The sequence below is a fragment of the Apteryx mantelli genome, chromosome 5 (genome assembly GCF_036417845.1).
Source record: "Apteryx mantelli isolate bAptMan1 chromosome 5, bAptMan1.hap1, whole genome shotgun sequence".
Classification (NCBI taxonomy): domain Eukaryota; kingdom Metazoa; phylum Chordata; class Aves; order Apterygiformes; family Apterygidae; genus Apteryx; species Apteryx mantelli.
Window position 1 is genome coordinate 18,715,643 of NC_089982.1, and position 18,864 is coordinate 18,734,506.

Here is an 18,864-nt window from a genome sequence, read left to right on the forward strand (position 1 = left end):
AATGTGCATATTGAAATAAGAAAAACAGTCTCCTGATCCTTTTGAGCAGAGCTCACCTGTTGCCCTTTCAAAGAAGAGTAAAGAGAGGTGTTTAAAATACTTCTATTATTTTCACTGTCTGTAGTAAGATGTTGACCTAAGCTGAAAAAATCTCAGCTATGATTAATAAGTTTCATTCAAAGAAGTCAAATATCTTAGATTCTCAGCTTTCTAAATCAAGTTGAGTGTGTACTTTACAATGGTGAGCTTTTTATCAACACTGCTTCTTTGTACACTACAAGCATGACTGTGTTATGGACAGACAATAATCAATTAGTGTAATAGGATCTCGTGACTGAGAATATGAAGCAGACTTTGCGGGCAGTGACAACAGTTCTTTTAACTTACCCATTTCTGTATATCTCTTTTAATATCCCCAAATATCAAAAGTCTTTCATTAGATCTTTGGCAGTTTCAAACTCTCTCAAATCCACTTGGGCTACTGGATACCTTGGAAGATTATGAACTGATTTAAGCTGGCAGGAGATGGCAAGTTGCCAGAATGAAGAACAACTGACTGTTTTCAAAGCTTTGAAAATATTTTAAAAGGAATGACAGAGAGAGGAGTGTTGAAGTTCCCTTTAGGACTGTTCAAATATCGCTGTTCCAAGTATCAGCTGTGGGAGTCAAAAAGTCTTAGCTAGAGTTAAAACACAATCTGCCAGGTTTTTTTTCCTCTTTTAGTTTGGCGGCAGTGAATTTTCTCTCTCTTCATGTTGCATCTTGTCATAAAGAGGAAAATTTAAACAGGGGAAAGAACGTGCTTTGAATTATTGGAAATTAAAGGAAAGTTGGAATGCCAGCTAATTCTGCGATTCCAACCCTTTCTCAGCCCAGGAGTCCCAAATTTTTTCTGGTCTTATAAATCAGTAGAAGGGAAAAATCTTAATTTTAGAACTGTATTTTTAAACAGACATCCTGTCCATTAAAACTCAGAATTTTTACTGGTTTCCAGTTTCCCTGAAATTCTGGAAGCAAAGTTCCATAGAAAGGCAAACATCTGTCCCCCTTTCTTTCTCTAGTAGCTTTCCGATCAAATGTTTTTTGCCACAAAATGCATAAGTTTACCCATACGCTCTCAGTTTATTTTTAAATGGTATGAAATTTTAAACAGCCATAGATATAAAGCAAGTTCTATATAAAGTGGGAATGTAAAAGACAAGAAAGAACTCCAAAATTGCCTCAGTTTTGTGGAAACAAACTGGAGTCCCTAGCTTGATCCCCAGAACTGCATTAAGAGTAACCTTCCAAAGGAAAAGGATAAAGCGCTCTTGCCAAATAATAAATAGATAATATTAGAAGGAGGAAAAAATACTGTAGCCAAGATGGTAACTACAGAAGACCTGTTTTTTAAACCAGCCTTAAGAAGCTAGGCTGTAACTCCTTGATAAATACTGGAATGATGTGAAGTAGGTGTCTCTTGACTTGCAATTTGTTTGGGCCTTGGGCCATTTTATCTGAGATATTTTGATGACCAAGTTAATTTCCAACTAGTATGTTGAGTATTCAAAATGAACATTTAGTCCCACATCTTCATCTCCAAGCTAAAATTGAAGGGGATGGCAACAGTACCTGTGCCAACCTCTTTTGCATGCTCCAAAATGTGGCGAGGCAGCACCGACTCCCACATTTCCCTCCCAGAGTTGTGCTTTTATAGAGGTTAGATCTTTGACTGCTCTTGGGTCGTCAGCTGGCTCTGGTCATCAAAAACACCTTGTCTTTCATCTCTGGTACATCTGGTAAGGCAATTGTAACTATTTTCTCAGATGTAGATTTCAGCAATGATAATCCATGCCATTGTTGCACCTAGATTACAATAACCCACATTAAAACCACTACTGAAGACCACACACAAATGCAGAAAAAAGCTGAATGGTAAGCGTAGCTCCAGGGAGCATCTTCTAATAGACCTCTAAAATGCATTCGATTCTTATCTTCTGCGACGGCGCAAGTCAGAAGAGATGTTTGTGCCAGTAGTTCTAGACTTAAACATGCTAAAGTTAAAGGCTGACTGTGTTTAAGGAAACAGCCTCCTCTATAAAGCCTTGTTATGAGTTCTGAGTTGTTTCTGTTGGTTTCCATGTAATTTGTACAGTTCTTCTCTGACTGAGGGAATAAAATTGTAGTTTTAATTATGGGGGCGGAGTTATTTTATAGAGATAAGCTATTTAAAATATTATCTAGACACATATTATAGCTGTTTGTATACCAAGTATCTTAACTCGGGGAAAATCTAGCAAAACATATATTGCATGGACATAAGTTCTCCACAGAACAGACTGTTGCATTTGCTTTATGACCTTAGCGCAGCTGGTCAGGGAAAAAATGGTATGTATATAGATCCGCCCAGGAAGATGATCAGATGTCGCAAACAGGGTTGTTTATTCTGTCTAAGAGGGGAACATTAATAACAGTCTTCAGTTACACGGGGGGTGGGGAAAGGCTGTAGCGTAGAAGAATAAACTGTTCTACATGTCTCTAGCAGATAGGAAAAGAAGAACAAGATTTATAGTTTAAATAAGATGGTAGAAGCTTTCTAATAAGTAAGGTTAGCGAAGCACTGCAGTTAACTGTGGATTATCATGCAACCTCCATCATGAGAGACCTTGCAAACAGGTGGGATTGGAAGGATACAGGTATGGCTGGTACTGCCCTGGAACCGAGAGCAGGGTACTCATCTCGACGGCTCCCTTACAACCCTATTTTTTCCATACATTTATGAGCTATTTGTTTCTAAGTACACGCCACAAATTGAAAAAAATCACAAGTAGACATGAAAACGCATCAAATTATGCAATGATTAAAACAGCACAAGATCCTTCCAAAGAAAGTAACCCTTGTTTTGGCTCAACTCCTCCATCTTCCACATGCGGAAGTAAATCTTCAGAATGAACTAGGAAACCAAGCTGAAGCTCCAGTTGTGCATGGTATCTAGCGTGCCAACATACGGAGATCTCCCATGGAAGCAGAGCTCGCTGGCTTACCACCCCCAGCAGGGAAACCCGGCACCTGCTCCTCAGGCACCCCAGAGCGTGCAGTGCCTTCTGCATAGCGTGGGAGCAGCCTCTTTCTACTACCTGTCATTGCTCAATGGCCAAGAATTGTAGCCAAAAATTCGGTTCACTAAAGCATCCCCGCCTAGGTGTGGCAGAGGCATGAAAAGAACACGAGAGGAATGTGTATAGGGGTGTAAAGGCTTCAGTGGTGAGGCCAGTGAAAGGGTGGAAAGCTGTGCTTCAGACTGAAGTTCTGTCATCTGGGCATGTGAGAGCATCAGTCAGAGTAATCCTCAGAGTAATCAACCCTCGTTACAGTCTCTGTACTTTCCCCAGCCCCAGTCTCCTCTCGGGATGACCTTCACCTTCAACTTTTGGAGAAGAAATGCAAGATAACTGCATTTCATCTCAAATTCCATTTTGGTCAGAACTAGGAGACAACAGATTTCCTATTTAAGGTCCAAAGGATAATAGAAGGCAGAGCTGTGTAAACAGGCTTGCTGAGGACACTTCAGCCTGCAACATTTTACTCTCTTCTGTCAGTTTTTCCCCCACATGTTGAACAGGACCATTTTTGTTCCTGTTTTTTCATATTTCTGTTCCTACATGATGACACCCTGAAATCTTTAGCAGGTGCCAGTTGTTTTCCTTGGGGTCCACCCTTACTTCTTTATAAAGGCGTGAACAGAGCCAAAAGAATCTCATCCATTGCTTCTAGTTCTCAAGGATGATGTGCTATTTAATAGTGAATTACTTAACTCTGCTGACAGCTGTGATGAAATCACCATGGATAACTGACCTTCATCTGCTGTCAGGAAGTGATCAACCAAAGAAATCCAAGCAATATCCAGGACTAAAGCCAGATGGACAAAGATCACAGAAACTGGAAGATAATGATGACGCTGACCTCTTGATAACCTTCCCTCAACGGCAGGTTGATAAAATCAAGTGTGTCTTGAAGAAGGTTCAGCCACCAATGCTTGCTTATTCTGGCAAGCTCGAGTGCTCACAAAGAGGCACTCTGCACTACCGAGCTCAGCCACAATAGCGTTAGCAGTTAGTTACTGCTCTTGGATGGCTGTTTGGGGGGCGGAGGGGTGTTTTGTTAAATCAGTGGCCAGTATTATGATTACCATTTGACACATGGAGTAGCTGAAGTACAGAGAGGAAAATTATGCCTGAAATGTCTCCATTTTTAAAGGAGCCAAAACCAGGTCCGGGTACCAATTCAATGTTTATGCATCTGGTAAGACTACCACCCTACCTCGCCAGCCTTTGCTCAGGAAGCCTAACCTAGCATAACAGCTGACTGAAATGAAGAGGAAAACAACAACAACAACAACAACGACGACTTTAACTAAGTCTCTTTCTACTTTCCCACCCCAACATTTTTCTTATGCTGAATCCACAGGCACAGGTGAACTACCAAATGATGCCCTGTGTCAGTCACAATTTGAAACAGTTTTGCTGGTCCAGACTTCATTGGCACTTAAGAAAAGAAAAGCTTCTGTTTTTGCCAAGGCATAGAAGCTTCTGACTCAGAGCACGCCTGTTTTAACATCCCCTGCTTTTGGGACTCTAACTCTCACCCCTGCAATTTTACTATTACGATTATAAACTGCAGTGACTCTCAAGAACCGCAAAGGGAAAGGGATGTTTTAATTCAGCTTCTCTGAATTTGTGAAAGTTGTATAACAGTGAAGGTGGTGCTCAAGAAATTGAGCAATACTGTTCTTAGAGTGTGTCAGTGTACCAACACCCAAGGCGATGTCAAATAGGCTAACTGGGAGGCAGTATAGTTACGTGCAGTGGTCTGTCAGCATAAGCCACCTGGATCCACCATCCTGCAAATCTAAACCACAAAAATGGGTGTAAAAACCAGCAAGAACAAAAGTAGGTGCCAACATTATCTCTAATGTTCTGGTCATTACAACAGGAAGGTCCTTTTGTCTCTGAAATCCAACCTGGTTCTGAAGATCAACTTTCAGAAAACATTCTTAATCCAGTAATACTTAGATGGCATTACAAGTGGCTTGAAGATTTGTGTTCTTCCATTAGAAGTGCTACAGGGTACAATTAGGTGCAAAGTTTGTATAGGATACAAATCAACTCTCCCATTCCTTTTTTTTTTTCCCTCTATGTGACGTGACATTATAATTCCTATTTGCTCACATTTTATATTCTTGAATTCATTCCTGTAACATAATTGTTCTCCCTCCCCCCCATATTGTATCTGGCATTTAATTTCAGCTCTCCTTGATTTTATGCAATTGTTAAAATAGTGCCATTTCTCATGCCTGCATAGGTATTATGCAGTATCCAGTGTTGTTAATGGTTATGTAATGTAGTAGGGAGAAATTGCTGTGCAGACCAGTTTAGCTTTACTTTCTTGCACTTTGTTTTAAGGTCAGAAATCAAACTGATTCAAGTGCTTTTGTGATTAGATCATTGCATCACTGAAATGCAAGAACTGGTGTCAATAAATTGAGTGTTTCTTAGCACTAGTTGAATTAAAAATGCATGAATTACGAGACTTCTGGCTTGGATAAGATTTAATGAATTATTAATCCCCATATTTCACAAATCCCATGCTCTTCACTCCCTTATGTCTGCTTATATCTATATTAGCTAGTCATCATTTTCCCTGTAAATTAAGGATAAATTAGCTATAAATTAGGTAACAAATTTTAGCCATCACACATTTTCTCTTGTTTGACACAGATTATTCCTAGATCTAAATACCAGAGAAGACAATTATATTCATGTAATATGACCTCCTGCAGAATACAGCCACAGAGTCTTATCCAGAAATTTCTGCATTAACCCCATAACTACTATTTAAAGCTATAATGCATATTTTGGAAAGAAATACAGTCTTGATTTAAAGACTTCAAGTGATGGACAATGCCCTGTATCCTAATAAAAGTTTTTCCAAAACATTTCTAATGCACTTGAGTAAATATACTTCCCAAATGAAGTGACAGCTGAATGCAGTGCCAAAGGACCCCATCATAAGCCATAGAGCCCAGCTAACTGAAAGTGTCCTTGTCTTTCTGGAGCCACCTTTACATCCACATTGGAGTTCATCAGCCACCACGCTTGCGAGGGGCAGCAGTGATGCTGGTAGGGAGGAGAGCAATCCTTAAGGTGTGTTGCAGGGTTTAGTCTCCAAGGATCTTTGGCATGAATGCAACCTCTCTTTTGAACAATAAGGCTAAAGTTTTCTCTCATGGATGCCCTGGCTTCAGAAAAGCACATTAAATCCATATTTAAGCAACAGAAAAGTTATCGCATGAACATCCAGCCTGAGAGTCATTCAAGGTAGTCCGCATTTCTGTGATACCTTCCCATTTACACTTCAGGGAACACCTCCTTTACAGGCCAACAAGGGAGTTGCTTTTTGAAAGCATTGTGTTTATTACCCCAACTACAGGCATACCTTGTTTTATTGCGCTTCACTTTATTATGCTTCAGATATTGCAGGTTTGTTTGTTTGTTTGAACAAATTGAAGGTTTGTGGCAACCCTGCATCAAGCAAGTGTATGGGTGCCATTTTTCCAACAGCACATGCTGCATGTACTCACTTCATGTCTCTGTGTCACACTTTGGTAATTCTCACAATATTTCAAACTTTTTCATTATTATTATATCTGTTATGGTGATCTGTGATCAGTGCTCTTTGATGTTACTATTGAAATTGTTTTGGGGCGCCACGAGCTGTGCCCATGTAAGACGGCAAACTTGATCGATCAATGTTGTGTGTGTTTGGACTGCTCCACTGACCAGCTGTTCCCCCATCTCTCTCCCTCTCCTCGGGCCTCCCTGTTCCCTGAGACACAACAATATTGAAATTAGGGCAGTTAATAACCCTACAATGGCCTCTAAGTGTTCAAGTGAAAGGAAGAGTTGCACGTCTCTCACTTGAAATCAAAAGCTAGACATGATGAAGCTTAGTGAGGAAGGCATGGCGAAAGCCGAGACAGGCCGAAAACAAGGCCTCTTGCGCCAAACAGTTAGCCAAGGTGTGAATGCAAAGGAGACGTTCTGGAAGGAAATTCAAAGCGCTGCTCCAGTGAACACACGAATGACAAGAAAGCAAAACAGCCTCATTGCTGATACGGAGAAAGTTTTTAGTGGTCTGGCTAGAAGATCAAACCAGCCACAACCTCATTCAGAGCAAGGCCCAAACTCTCTTCAATTCTATGAAGGCTGAGAGAGGTGAGGAAGCTGCAGAAGAAAAGTCTGAAGCTAGCAGAGGCTGGTTCATGAGGTTTCAGGAAAGAAGCCATCTCCATAACATAAAAGTGCAAGGTGAAGCAGCAAGTGCTGATGTAGAAGCTGCAGCAGGTTATCCAGAAGATCTAGCTAAGAGAATGGATGAAGGTGGCTACACTAAACAGCAGATTTTCAATGTAGACAAAACAGCTTTATATTGGAAGAAGATGCCATCTAGGACTTTCATAGCTAGAGAGGAGAAGTCAATGTCTGGCTTCAAAGGACAGGCTGACTCTCTTGTTTGGGGCTAATGCAGCTGGTGACTTTAAGTTGAAGCCAATGCTCATTTACCATTCCAGAAATCTGAGAGCCCTTAAGAATTATGCTCAGTCTACTCTGCCTGTGCTCTATAAATGGAACAACAAAGCCTGGATGACAGCACATCTGTTTACAACATGGTTTACTGAATATTTTAAGCCCACTGTTGAGACCTACTGCTCAGAAAAAAAGATTCCTTTCAAAATATTACTGCTCATTGACAATGCATCTGGTCACCCAAGAGCTCTGACAGAGACGTACAACGAGATTCATTTTGTTTTCATGCCTGCTATCACAACATCCATTCTGCAGCCCATGGATCAAGGAGTAATTTCAACTTTCAAGTCTTACTATTTAAGTAACACATTTTGTAAGGCTATAGCTGCCATAGATAGTGATTCCTCTGATGGATCCGGGCAAAGTAAATTGAAAACCTTCTGGAAAGGATTCACCATTCTAGATGCCATGAAGAACATTCGTGATTCATGAGAGGAGGTCAAAATATCGACATTCACAGGAGTTTGGAAGAAGTTGATTCCAATCCTCATGGATGACTTGGAGGGGTTCAAGACTTCAGTGGAGGAAGTAACTGCAGATGTGGTGGAGACAGCAAAAGAACTAGAAGTGGAACCTGAAGATGCGACTGAATTGCTGCAATCTCATGAAAAAGCTTTAACCGATGAGGAGTTGCTTCTTAGGGATGAGCAAAGAAAGTGGTTTCTTGAGATGGAATCTACTCCTGGTGAAGATACTGTGAACATTGTTGAAATGACAACAAAAGATTTAGAATATTACCTAAACTTAGTTGATAAAGCAGTGGCAGGGTTTGAGAGGATTGACTCCAATTGTGGAAGAAGTTCTGTTGTGGGTAAAATGCTATCAAACAGCATCGCATGCTACAGAGAAATACTTCGTGAAAGGAAGGGTCAGTTAATGCGTCAAACTTAACTGCTGTCTTATTTTAAGAAATTGCCACAGCCACCCCAACCTTCAGCAACCACCATCCTGATCAGTCAGCAGCCATCAACATCAAGGCAAGACCCTCCATCAGCAAAAAGATTACGACTCACTGAAGGCTCAGATGATGGTTAGCATTTTTTTAGCAATAAAGTATTTTTTAATTAAGGTATGTGCATTGTTTTTTAAGACATAATGCTATTGCACACTTAACAGACTACAGTTAGTGTTAACATAACTTTTATATGCAGTGGGAAACCAAAAAATTCGTGAGACTCGCTTCATTGCGATACTTGCTTTATTGCGGTGGTCTGGAACCAAACCTGCAATATCTCCGAGGTATGCCTGTACTAGCAATCTTGGTTTAGGAAAAGACTGTTCTGCAAACTACAAACCATCCAGAAAGTGGGCAGGAATAATCCTGGTTTTGCCTCTCCCATTAGGTGCCACGTAAAAGCTTGCTTTGTTCTTCGGTGTATAAACACAGGGCATCTCAAGTGCGAAACAAAAATGAAATCTTTAAACTACAAGACAGTTTTCATGTGTTCAGCATTTTATCCCAGCCATAATGAAAACATCTCACTGATAACAAGCTTGGATGCATTGCGTCAACCATTAGTGATCCGAGTTTACCGCACCTCTTCTCTCCTCTAGTGGCATTTGCAGCTTGCTTATAGGTATTAACTCAAGGCACAACTGAAGCAACTAGAATTACACAGGCCAGAGAAAAATAACATGCCATGATAACCCCACAATTATGAATCATGGTGTTGAGCATCATTATAACTGCTTAAACCATTTATTCCAGAATAAATAATAATAATAATAAAATTTTGACACAGAGTTAATCAGAAACAATTTCATGTATATACAAGTCCAGAAGATTGCAGTTTTTAGTGCTGAAGTTTTTACAGTGAGTTGTCTACAGTCTGCTCAGCTGTACTTGGTGGATTACAAGGGGATTCAGTATTGTTCAGTAGACATCGGGACTGAACTTTCGGTTACACACTGCTCCTTACAAAGACTCCAAGAGTTAAAACCTGAGACTTTTCATACTTGTCTGCAAACGGAGCTTTCTGATAATGCCATGTGTGAATGTTCTTGCTCAGGAATAATGCTACTCATGACATGCATTTTCTCAAATTTTCATTCATTCTTGAAATAGGAAAAAAATAAATCCCTTTAGAAGCTTTTTCACTGGTTGGTTCAGGATTAGACCTCATCACCAGTAGCATGAGCTTCTGAGGACAGAAGCAATTGGATGACAGCACATAGTAATACAGAGCAAATTAAGCCAGAAGTCAGAATATTGTCAGAAGTCAGAAGTCAAATATTGTACCCTGGCAATAGGAGCAAGAGCATGTAAATATAAAGTGTGCAACTTAGCAAACTGCAGTTTCGCAAGACATAAACTCACCTCCCTTCTAGAAAGTGATGTAAGGGTTTCATGCCTGGGAGCAATTTAGACCTCTGTTTCATCCAGCAGTAGCAGAAAGGTGCCAGCAGGATGGAGGTTGTGGCTGCGCTCCAGTAACAGCCCGAGGAGCCATCGACTAGCTCCCAGGTTATCTGACTCTGTTGATTCTCATCCTGATGATGACCCGAACACGAGTCAGCTGAGGTCATGATCTGGGAAGGTGCATTTCTGCAGGGGGCTCCTCTATCCCAGCTCACCCTCGGGAGGGGGGAATCAACACATCTGACATCCCTTTGCTCCTTTTAGGGCCGTGAGAACCTTAACACGGCATAACTCTGCTTTTTCTACTGAGATTCTTGCCCAGCTTTACAGAAGTATCCCCAGAAGATCATATTCCCCTGCAGGGGATGTATTTGTCCATTCATTTACACAAGCATTTATTCACAAACTCCTGAGATACTGGTGCTGTATAAAATGAGGTATGAATCTCTAGCACTGGCTTAAAGTAAAGATTTTTCATGAAAGAAAGAAGGCAAGATAACTAAGAATACTTCTGTTGTTGTTGCAAAAATGTTTGTCTTGTTCATAACACTGCCTTCCACAGGCTTTCTGTTTTCTTGTATTGATAGAGGTGGCAGGATCATACCAAATTTGCCCATAAAAAAAAAACCCCAAACACTCAAACTCCCTTTCAAAGCCTGGTTTCCAATTTGTGCCCCATATGTGGCAAGAAATAAATGCACATAGCTTGTATTTCAAAAAATCAAACAGTGGTGGACTGAATTATAACTTGAATGCATACTGGTGGAATGAGATGCTGATCCATTTGCACAGTAATGTGCTATATTTAAGTCACGCATCGTGGCATCTTCAAAGAGGCCAGTCATAATTATGATGGATTAGACTGCAGAGTCAGTCCTAGATGCAGTAATTGTTTCACAGATGCTGCTGATGTGACTTGAATTTCTGATGAATTATAGCTGAAGAAAAATGTGTAGAGCTCCTAAATGGTCTGGATAAAATACAGTTACAGGAAAGAAAAAACTAACTGCTATGCTTAGGGAAAGGTAGATTTAGTCTGAAAGACAGACAGTTCAACCCACAACAATTATAAAGAAGACTGCAGAAACTTTGTAAACCCAACCAGATCCGCTTAGCAGTAGCGCCAAGAATATCTTCATGGTGCCGTAGTTGAAACCAGTAATAAAGGTATCACTGCCATTTGTCTTTTACTGATTTTAAATTACAAATAATTGCTGTGATTCGTAACTGCTTGAGCAAGATTTTTACTAAGATGTGACTCAAGGGGATTGTGAATAACTGAGTATAGACACAGAGAATGATGAGTAACGCAAAGTCACCACAATCCTAGATGCATTTCAAAGAATGCAAATCTGGCACTTTTTAATCAATGAATTAACTGCAGATTTTAAAGAACCGAATGATTATGTTGTCCTTTGCAATGCTTGCCACCAATGCCTTTTACACTGGAGATAATCAGCATTCAGGGGAATTGGTTGACTCATACTGTGAGGTTTTTGAGAAGACTGAATAATAATCCACGTCATGCAGTGGAAAAAACCTCATGGTTTTTAAGGATGGCGTGAACGTAAGAATCTTTCTGAAGCACAGATGCACTCCTCCTCTGAGGGGTTGCATGCCAAGCTTAGAGAAGTCAGCCCCCACTTCTAAATAAAAATGTGGTTTTACCTATCAGTAAAAAGTTGAGTAGAAAGATTGTCTGAAAACTCTTGGAAGGAATTAAGTTTTAACCCATATGGTATACCAGAACACAACCAAGACTTTAGCCACAAGACAGACCTTGATAGCCAAAGGAAGTTTCTCAAGGCTCAGTCACACAGACTAAAGCTTTTTTTTTTTAAGAAATAGATATTTTAGAAGCAATCTGACAGTGCAGTGTTAATTATTACAGTTCCTTTATTTCATTTCATATTTGTGAAATATAGCAGCCTACACACTCATGTCTGAGTTGTGGTTCAGCTGCAATTTCTAGCTATGAAAGGTGTGAAGGCAAAGAGTGGTTTTCAAATTAGGCTGACATTTTATTTTTGAGAAACTCTGGGAGCACAATTCTGCAGCCCAGCCTCAAATGACACATCAGAGGAATCCCTTTCACACTGCTTTCTGTTAAGTGTGGAATATGGTCTCCCTGGGAAAGCTGCAAAGGCTCATGTCTTGTGGTACTTTAAAGCTAGACTGGGAAAAATATTAAAATATATGTAGAAGGGAAGACGCCTGCCTTGTCAGGAAAATAGGTATGACAGACAAACATTCTTTTCCATCTCCTTATTCTCAGCTTTTACTTCAAAAACTGCTTTTTTTGTAAGTAGTGGTATTTGGCACAACAACTTCTCTATTTCTGTCATACAAAAGGTAATCTGAGCACAGAGAGAAAAGAATTTCAGGAGGTCGAAAGTAAATCTAAGACCAAGTTTGGGATAAGGAGAAAATAGGTCCAAGTCGTCACAGAGGCGCTTGCCAGTCAAAGCTTATGTTTGAATGTCCAGATACTGAAATCAGAGCTGCAAGCAGTGGGGATTCTGCCAGAAGTAATGAATCTCACGAACTAATCTTACTTTAAAAAGCATTTTAGCATTACTCACTTCAGTAATGCAATACTGCACTTAAAACCGTATAAATGAGATGTTCCTTGATATCATTTTAGAAAAAAAAATGTGTAGGATAAATATGTAAGCAGAGAAACTGTGATGGGAGAAATTTTCCACTATAGTAGTTCTTCCTGTGTCGTGTAACAGCAGTAAGAGCCATGTGATTGTGCTGACTTTGTAGTTCAACCAGGTATGACCTGGGAATGGACAACCCTTCGTATTCCCTCTTATACAAACTAAAACCTTTATGACAAAAACAGGCATGAGCCAAAACTTTCCCTGTGCAATCTCACATCTGTAAGACCTTCTGTCAGTCTGTCTTCTGTCATTTGTGACTGTTTGAGAATCATAAAGCCAACAAAGAATAAATTACAAGTAGAGTCAAACAATGGCTTTATCTGTGTTTACGGGGATTGTGAATCTTGGGAAGATCTATGTGAACAGGATTAGATTGTCATTACATGGAATTTGTTCACTGCACATTGTCAATGCTTTTATGCAAAGAAAATTTTCATTTTATAAATAAAATATAAAGGTTATACAAGAAAATGGGATTTTCCATCCAAACAGGGAAGAGCAAGTTTTAGTTCCACAGCTGTGGGGCTCAGTTCAAAACCCAAATGCATAGTTTAAGCCATGTTTGGTGGCCATAAATTAAAAAGAAAATTAATACATGAAAAATGTCACTTCTATCAAACCTTTTAGAAATCTCTTAATTTGTTTCTGTCAACATTATTAAGATGTTGATGAACTGTAAGAATTTCTATGGACGGCAATCAGGCATAGTTTTGTCTCACATGTATGTATTGTGCCACTTGTATGGTCTTTGGAATGCCAGTTTTAAAAGACCCTGTCAGACAGCTTAAGACTAAAAAAAGGAGGGTTTTTCCCCTCTAATTGGCAAGCTTGGTGGCAATAATCCTTCAAGTCGGACAAAAGAGGTTTGGCACACTATAATCAAATAACAGGATTAGCACCAAGTCTGGGAACCACAGTTTCTGCATGACTTTCCGCCTTACCAAAGAGTCTGTCTATACAAATCATACAAAAGCAGAGAATACTTTTTGCACCGTTATGAGAGATTTTTTTGGTAAAATATCTGTTTGCGCCTTAGACGGGGATATGGAGCTGCTGTTTATTTTCACACAGTCTTTTCAACCCAAAGAATAAACCGGCAAGAAAAAGGGATACATGGGGGCTGCACAATCTGATAGTATAATGAAGTGAAACTCCCCTAGGTGTGTCTGTGAGCTCACGTTGTGTGTGGAAACGAGTGAGGATGACAACCACTTGAATGCTGCAAGAATTGTCAGTAATCTGCTGTCCATCAAGCAAAACCAAAATCCCATTTCTTTTCTCTTTCAGATACGTTCAGAGGGCAGCCTTGTGGATGGCCCCGGAGCAGGCCAGATGGAACAGGACAGAACCAACCATGTTGACGGCAATAGATTGAGTCCATTTCTAATACCGCAATCTTCTCACGTTTGCCAGACAGAGCCTTTTTCAATGAAGCTACAGAATGGAAGTCCAGTAACAGAGAGGCCCAAAGTTGAAGTAAATGGTGACCATGAGTGGCTATTCATTAAAAGCAACCACGGAGTGCCCCACGTGAAGGGAAATCCAAATAATCGAGTTAGCCCTGACCTTTTACAGGAAAAGAAAGTATATTCCAAATATATGCAAAATGGTGGGATAAAACGCACTTTCAGTGAGCCCTCTCTGTATGGACTTCATCAGAGCAAGAAAGTTAAACAAGACAAAGAAGTAAACGGAGAAAAAGCTGAGCCAGAAGATAATTATGAAAAACCAAGTGTCTCCAATTGTTACAGTGAGAAGAAAACAGAGAGTTTTACAGGACAAGAAAATGAAGCTACAGATTTGAAACAGACTTCAAGATACAACAGTGGTGGTTCAGAAAACCCTCAAGACCTCCTGGTGCAGAATGAGCAGGAGCGGGAAAACGTTCATTGCCACAACAGAGACATTGTCTTACTACTTAAGAACAAGGCAGTGCCAATGCCTAATGGTGCTACAGTTTCTGCCTCTTCCATGGAAAGCATGCATGGTGAACTCCTGGAGAAAACACTGTCTCAATATTATCCAGAACATGTTTCCATAGCAATGCAGAAGAACACATCTCATATCAATGCCATTACCAGTCAGGCTACTAATGAGTTGTCCTACGAGACAACGCATTCATCCCATACCTCAGGGCAGATCACTTCCCCACAGACCTCAAACTCTGAGCTGCCTCAAGTGCCAGCTGTAGTGGTTACTGAGGTCTACAATGCAGAAGACTCCAGTAAACCACCTGTATTGCCAGGTAGCTATTCACTTCAGAAACCAGAACTACAGCTACAGCAACAGATTCCAGGCTATGATACACACCAGTTATCTGTAGGAAACAGTACTGTTCGTGGAAATATGGGGCAGGCTCCCAACCAAGACCTCTCTCTTAGTTCCAGCAGTAACCTGCAAGCTCAGAAGGCCACTCTGGAAAGGTTTTCTGAGCAAGCAGAAAATAATGGTGCTTTGTTTAAACAGAACTCAATGTTTAATAACGATTCCTCCGCTCCTCCTGCTCCAGAAATGAACAGTGCACTATCCGTTGTGGTGCGAGAAGGACACCATTCCTACGACAATATATGTGATGAAACTCTTCCTAAAGAGATTAAGAATGAAGGGCAACAGCAGGGACCAATGTCAGAAAGTCCCGGCCTCGGCCAGCAACAACTTCACCCTCAGCAGAGACTTCCACAGCAGCCTCAGGCGTCACAACAAGATGTCAGTGAAAGCAACCCACAAGCTGCTGCGGCTGCCTCAATTCAGCAGCGCTCAGAAGAAGTGACGCCGACATCAGAGCCTCCCATCCAAAACCTGCAAGTATGTGGAAGTGACAGTGAGTTGCAGCAACACTATCAGCATTTCCCAGGACAGAGAGAACACGATATTCCTCCTGAGAAAGAAAAGGACCAAGTGAAAGAGTCTGTGCAACAGACTCCCCATTACTCAAAAGCAGCCTGGATAGAGTTGGTCTCCACTCAGTTTCGCCAGGGAGAGCCTCCTCAGAAGCCCAACGAAGCATTGTTACGATCAATTCTTCAGTTCCAGGCAAATACATCTGAACCAGCCTATACAAAACAGTACGCTGGAAGTCCTGATGCATTAAAGGGGCCATTGGGGCAGCCCCAGAGCCAGAAGATAATGCAACAGGAACAAATTCCTCTGCTGTACAAAAGTGAGACCTCCCAGCTACAGCCGCCTCCCACAGCTGACCAGCAGCTGCCGTTCCAAAAACACTCACCACAGCTCACGAAGATGGATTCTCTACTTAAGTCCCAAGTGCAGCAACACCCTACACAGCAGCTCCATCTCCAGCAAAGACCAGAACAACAAGCCGAACAGCCATTAGGGGCCCCACTGAAACAGCAGCACTTGAATCCCCAGCCAGGGGAAAACGAGCAATTCCTGCATTCACACATTTTACAACAGATGCTTCAAAAACAGGCACAGCAGACACAACTGTCACGCAGTCCGCAGCTAACCCCAAACCAGCAACAGCACCAGGCTCTGCAAATGAAAAATAAAGAACTGCCTCAAACCATTTCCCATTCCCAAAGCAACACCGAACAGCCGCTAGACAGGACATCCTTCAATCAGCTTAAAGCAGATGAATGTTTTCAAACTGGGAATAAGTACGTGAAATCAACTGCATTCCCACTGCATAACCCTCAGCTAGGACTAGAGCAGGTCCAGAGCATGAACAGCAAAGCTCCCCTTTACAGTCAGAAAAGGGATGCCAGTCTGCAGCATCCCTGCCCAAACAATGTGCACTTGATTGCTGAGAAGAAGGAGAGTGCCGCGAATATTGAACGCTTTGGAGCAAACAAAATGCAGGACTTGCAACACGTGCAGTATTTTTCAAATAACTTGACCCCAAAGCAAGATGTGAATCACTGTTTTCAAGAACAAGAACAACAGACACAACAAGCTTCAGTTATACAGCTACCACTCCAGCAAACACAAGGCTATGGCAGTAGCCTGAATCAAGATATCCCTAGCCAACAAGCTACACAAATTCCTCAGCGGTACTTACCACACAGCCAACAAACTCCCCCACACTCACAAGACCAGAGAGGCTGTCATTTTCAGTCCCCCAACCATAAGGATTTTCAAAAGCATGCTGCTCTAAGGTGGCATCTCTTACAAAAACAGGAGCAACAAGCATACCAGCAACCCAAAACTGAGATTGGTCCCAGTGCAGTGCGCAAGCCTATCAAAATTGAAGCTGGCTCAAAGTCTAATGTCTGTATGCGCCCATCAACTGGACAGCTGGAAAACAAAATGTGGAAAAAAACAATTAAACAAGAGAATCAGCACTTTGGCTGTGAGAACATGCAACAGAAGAGCATCATTGAGACAATGGAACAGCAGCTAAAACAGATACAGGTCAAATCACTGTTTGATCACAAGACTTTTACTATCAAATCACCCAAACATGTGAAGGTTGAAACAGCAGGCCCTATCACCATACTATCAAGAAATACCAGTGCTGCAGAATTTGACACTCAAACCCCCATCTTAGATCAACAAGCAAACTCCTCTGCTGAGAAAACCCCGACCAAAAGAACAGCTGGAACTGTTCTCAATAATTTTTTAGACTCACCTTCCAAGTTATTGGATACTCCTGTAAAAAATTTATTGGACACACCTGCCAAAACCCAGTATGATTTCCCATCTTGCAGCTGTGTTGGTAAGTGCTGAGAAATGTACTAAAACATACTAGTTCACAGTAAGGAAATTAGCCTTCAAGCTGGGATCGTGGGGGATAGTTGGATGTTTTTGTTGGAGGCTTTTTTTTTTCAGAACAGTAATTAGTAAAGACTTATAAAACTGCAATTTTATACACTTATGCCTACTGCGCTTATCCAACACTACAAATGGGCCCTTCTCAATATTTCATAAAGCAATTATCTGTCTGCTTTTTGAGTCAGAATGTTTATGGATTGTATAAAAATATTTAATTTATCACCTCATATCCATTCTCCTTGAGCAGCAGACAGATAACGACAACATCCTGATAAAAGGTAGGTCACAACTTCATAATCTAACTTATTAGCCAAGGTCAGATATAGCATTTATAAAATATGTCTTGGGTCCAAAACTTGAGATCTTTACTCCAGTGTTCATTCACACAGTGAAATTACTGACGTTTGCCTCAGTCAGGCCTAAGCAAAGGGATGCCAGATTCCTGACTTGCTGCAGAAGTTTTTCCTTCCTTTCACTCACTTGTCATGTGCAAAGCAAAACAAAACAACAGTTGCTTTGAGAAGCTACAGAAGCAGCGCCAAAAGAGCAGCGCGGGGACCCTCAGCGTTCATCACGGCATGCCTGGTCCCCAAAAGCTGGAAGAGTAGAGCAGGGGAAGAGAAGCGCAGCAACAGGCACGGCCCCGTAGCCCCAGCTGCCCTGCAGCACTGACATTGCACCTGGCCAGTTAGCTCTAACAGGCACTTTTGGACTCTGCTTCTGGATGAATTTTGCACTGCTATGTCAGACTGAGGCAAAAGGTGCGTGTGCTTCAGCACCAGCAACATCATCGTTGTTGTAGTTTCACTTACTGATAGCCCCCAAAAGCTTGGGATTTCGTACCAACTAAAAAAGGAAAGTTGAAACTGCAAAACGGACCTTTTTGCCTTTTTGAATGTTTGGGCTGTGATCTAGATCAGTGCCTAGATCAGTGATGATCTAGGGAAGCAAAAAGAGGAGGTAATAAATTTCCAACACTCCCAGGAAGATGAGAAAACTGGAAGCCAGCTCCTTGCTGTTTCTGGTTGCTTTATAAGAAAAACTACAAAATGTAGCTTTTTAAACTCAGCAGTTGTTTGGGGTTTTTTTTAAGACCATTTCTCCAAAGTAGTTGGCACAAGTTTTTCTAGCAACCATTTCATTCTTCTCGCTGTCTTTTCATCTAGTACAGCAATTGGGAACTAAACAGAGAGAGCTTATTCTCCTCTTACATTTTAATTCTTCAATATCCATTTTTGCAGACCCTCTAGGAAATAATGGAGCATGAAACCTAGCACCTGTCCTCTTTGAAGAGCCCAGTGCCGTGGAGTAATTGACAGGGCGTATGGCTCTTTCCTACTGATACTTCTTTTTTAGGGAGATTTAAATTAAACCATTTCCCCACTGACACGTTCAGGTTTATAGCGTGCCTTCATCCCGCTCCCAGAGGCCGTGCACTGAGAGCAGCATCACCTCATTCAGCCTTTGGAGTTAACATTGCAAA

General features: G+C 41.2%; 1 protein-coding gene across 3 annotated transcripts in view; it reads left to right on the forward strand.

Annotated features, from left to right (window-relative positions):
- The window catches only part of TET2 (tet methylcytosine dioxygenase 2), a 78,433-nt gene that overhangs the window by 39,958 nt on the left and 19,611 nt on the right, over positions 1-18,864 (forward strand). For all 3 annotated transcript variants that reach the window (XM_067297577.1, XM_067297579.1, XM_067297578.1), the window contains exon 2: positions 13,938-17,325. In XM_067297577.1, the coding sequence (XP_067153678.1) occupies positions 13,938-17,325 (3,388 nt within the window). The remainder of the gene's footprint in view (positions 1-13,937; positions 17,326-18,864) is intronic.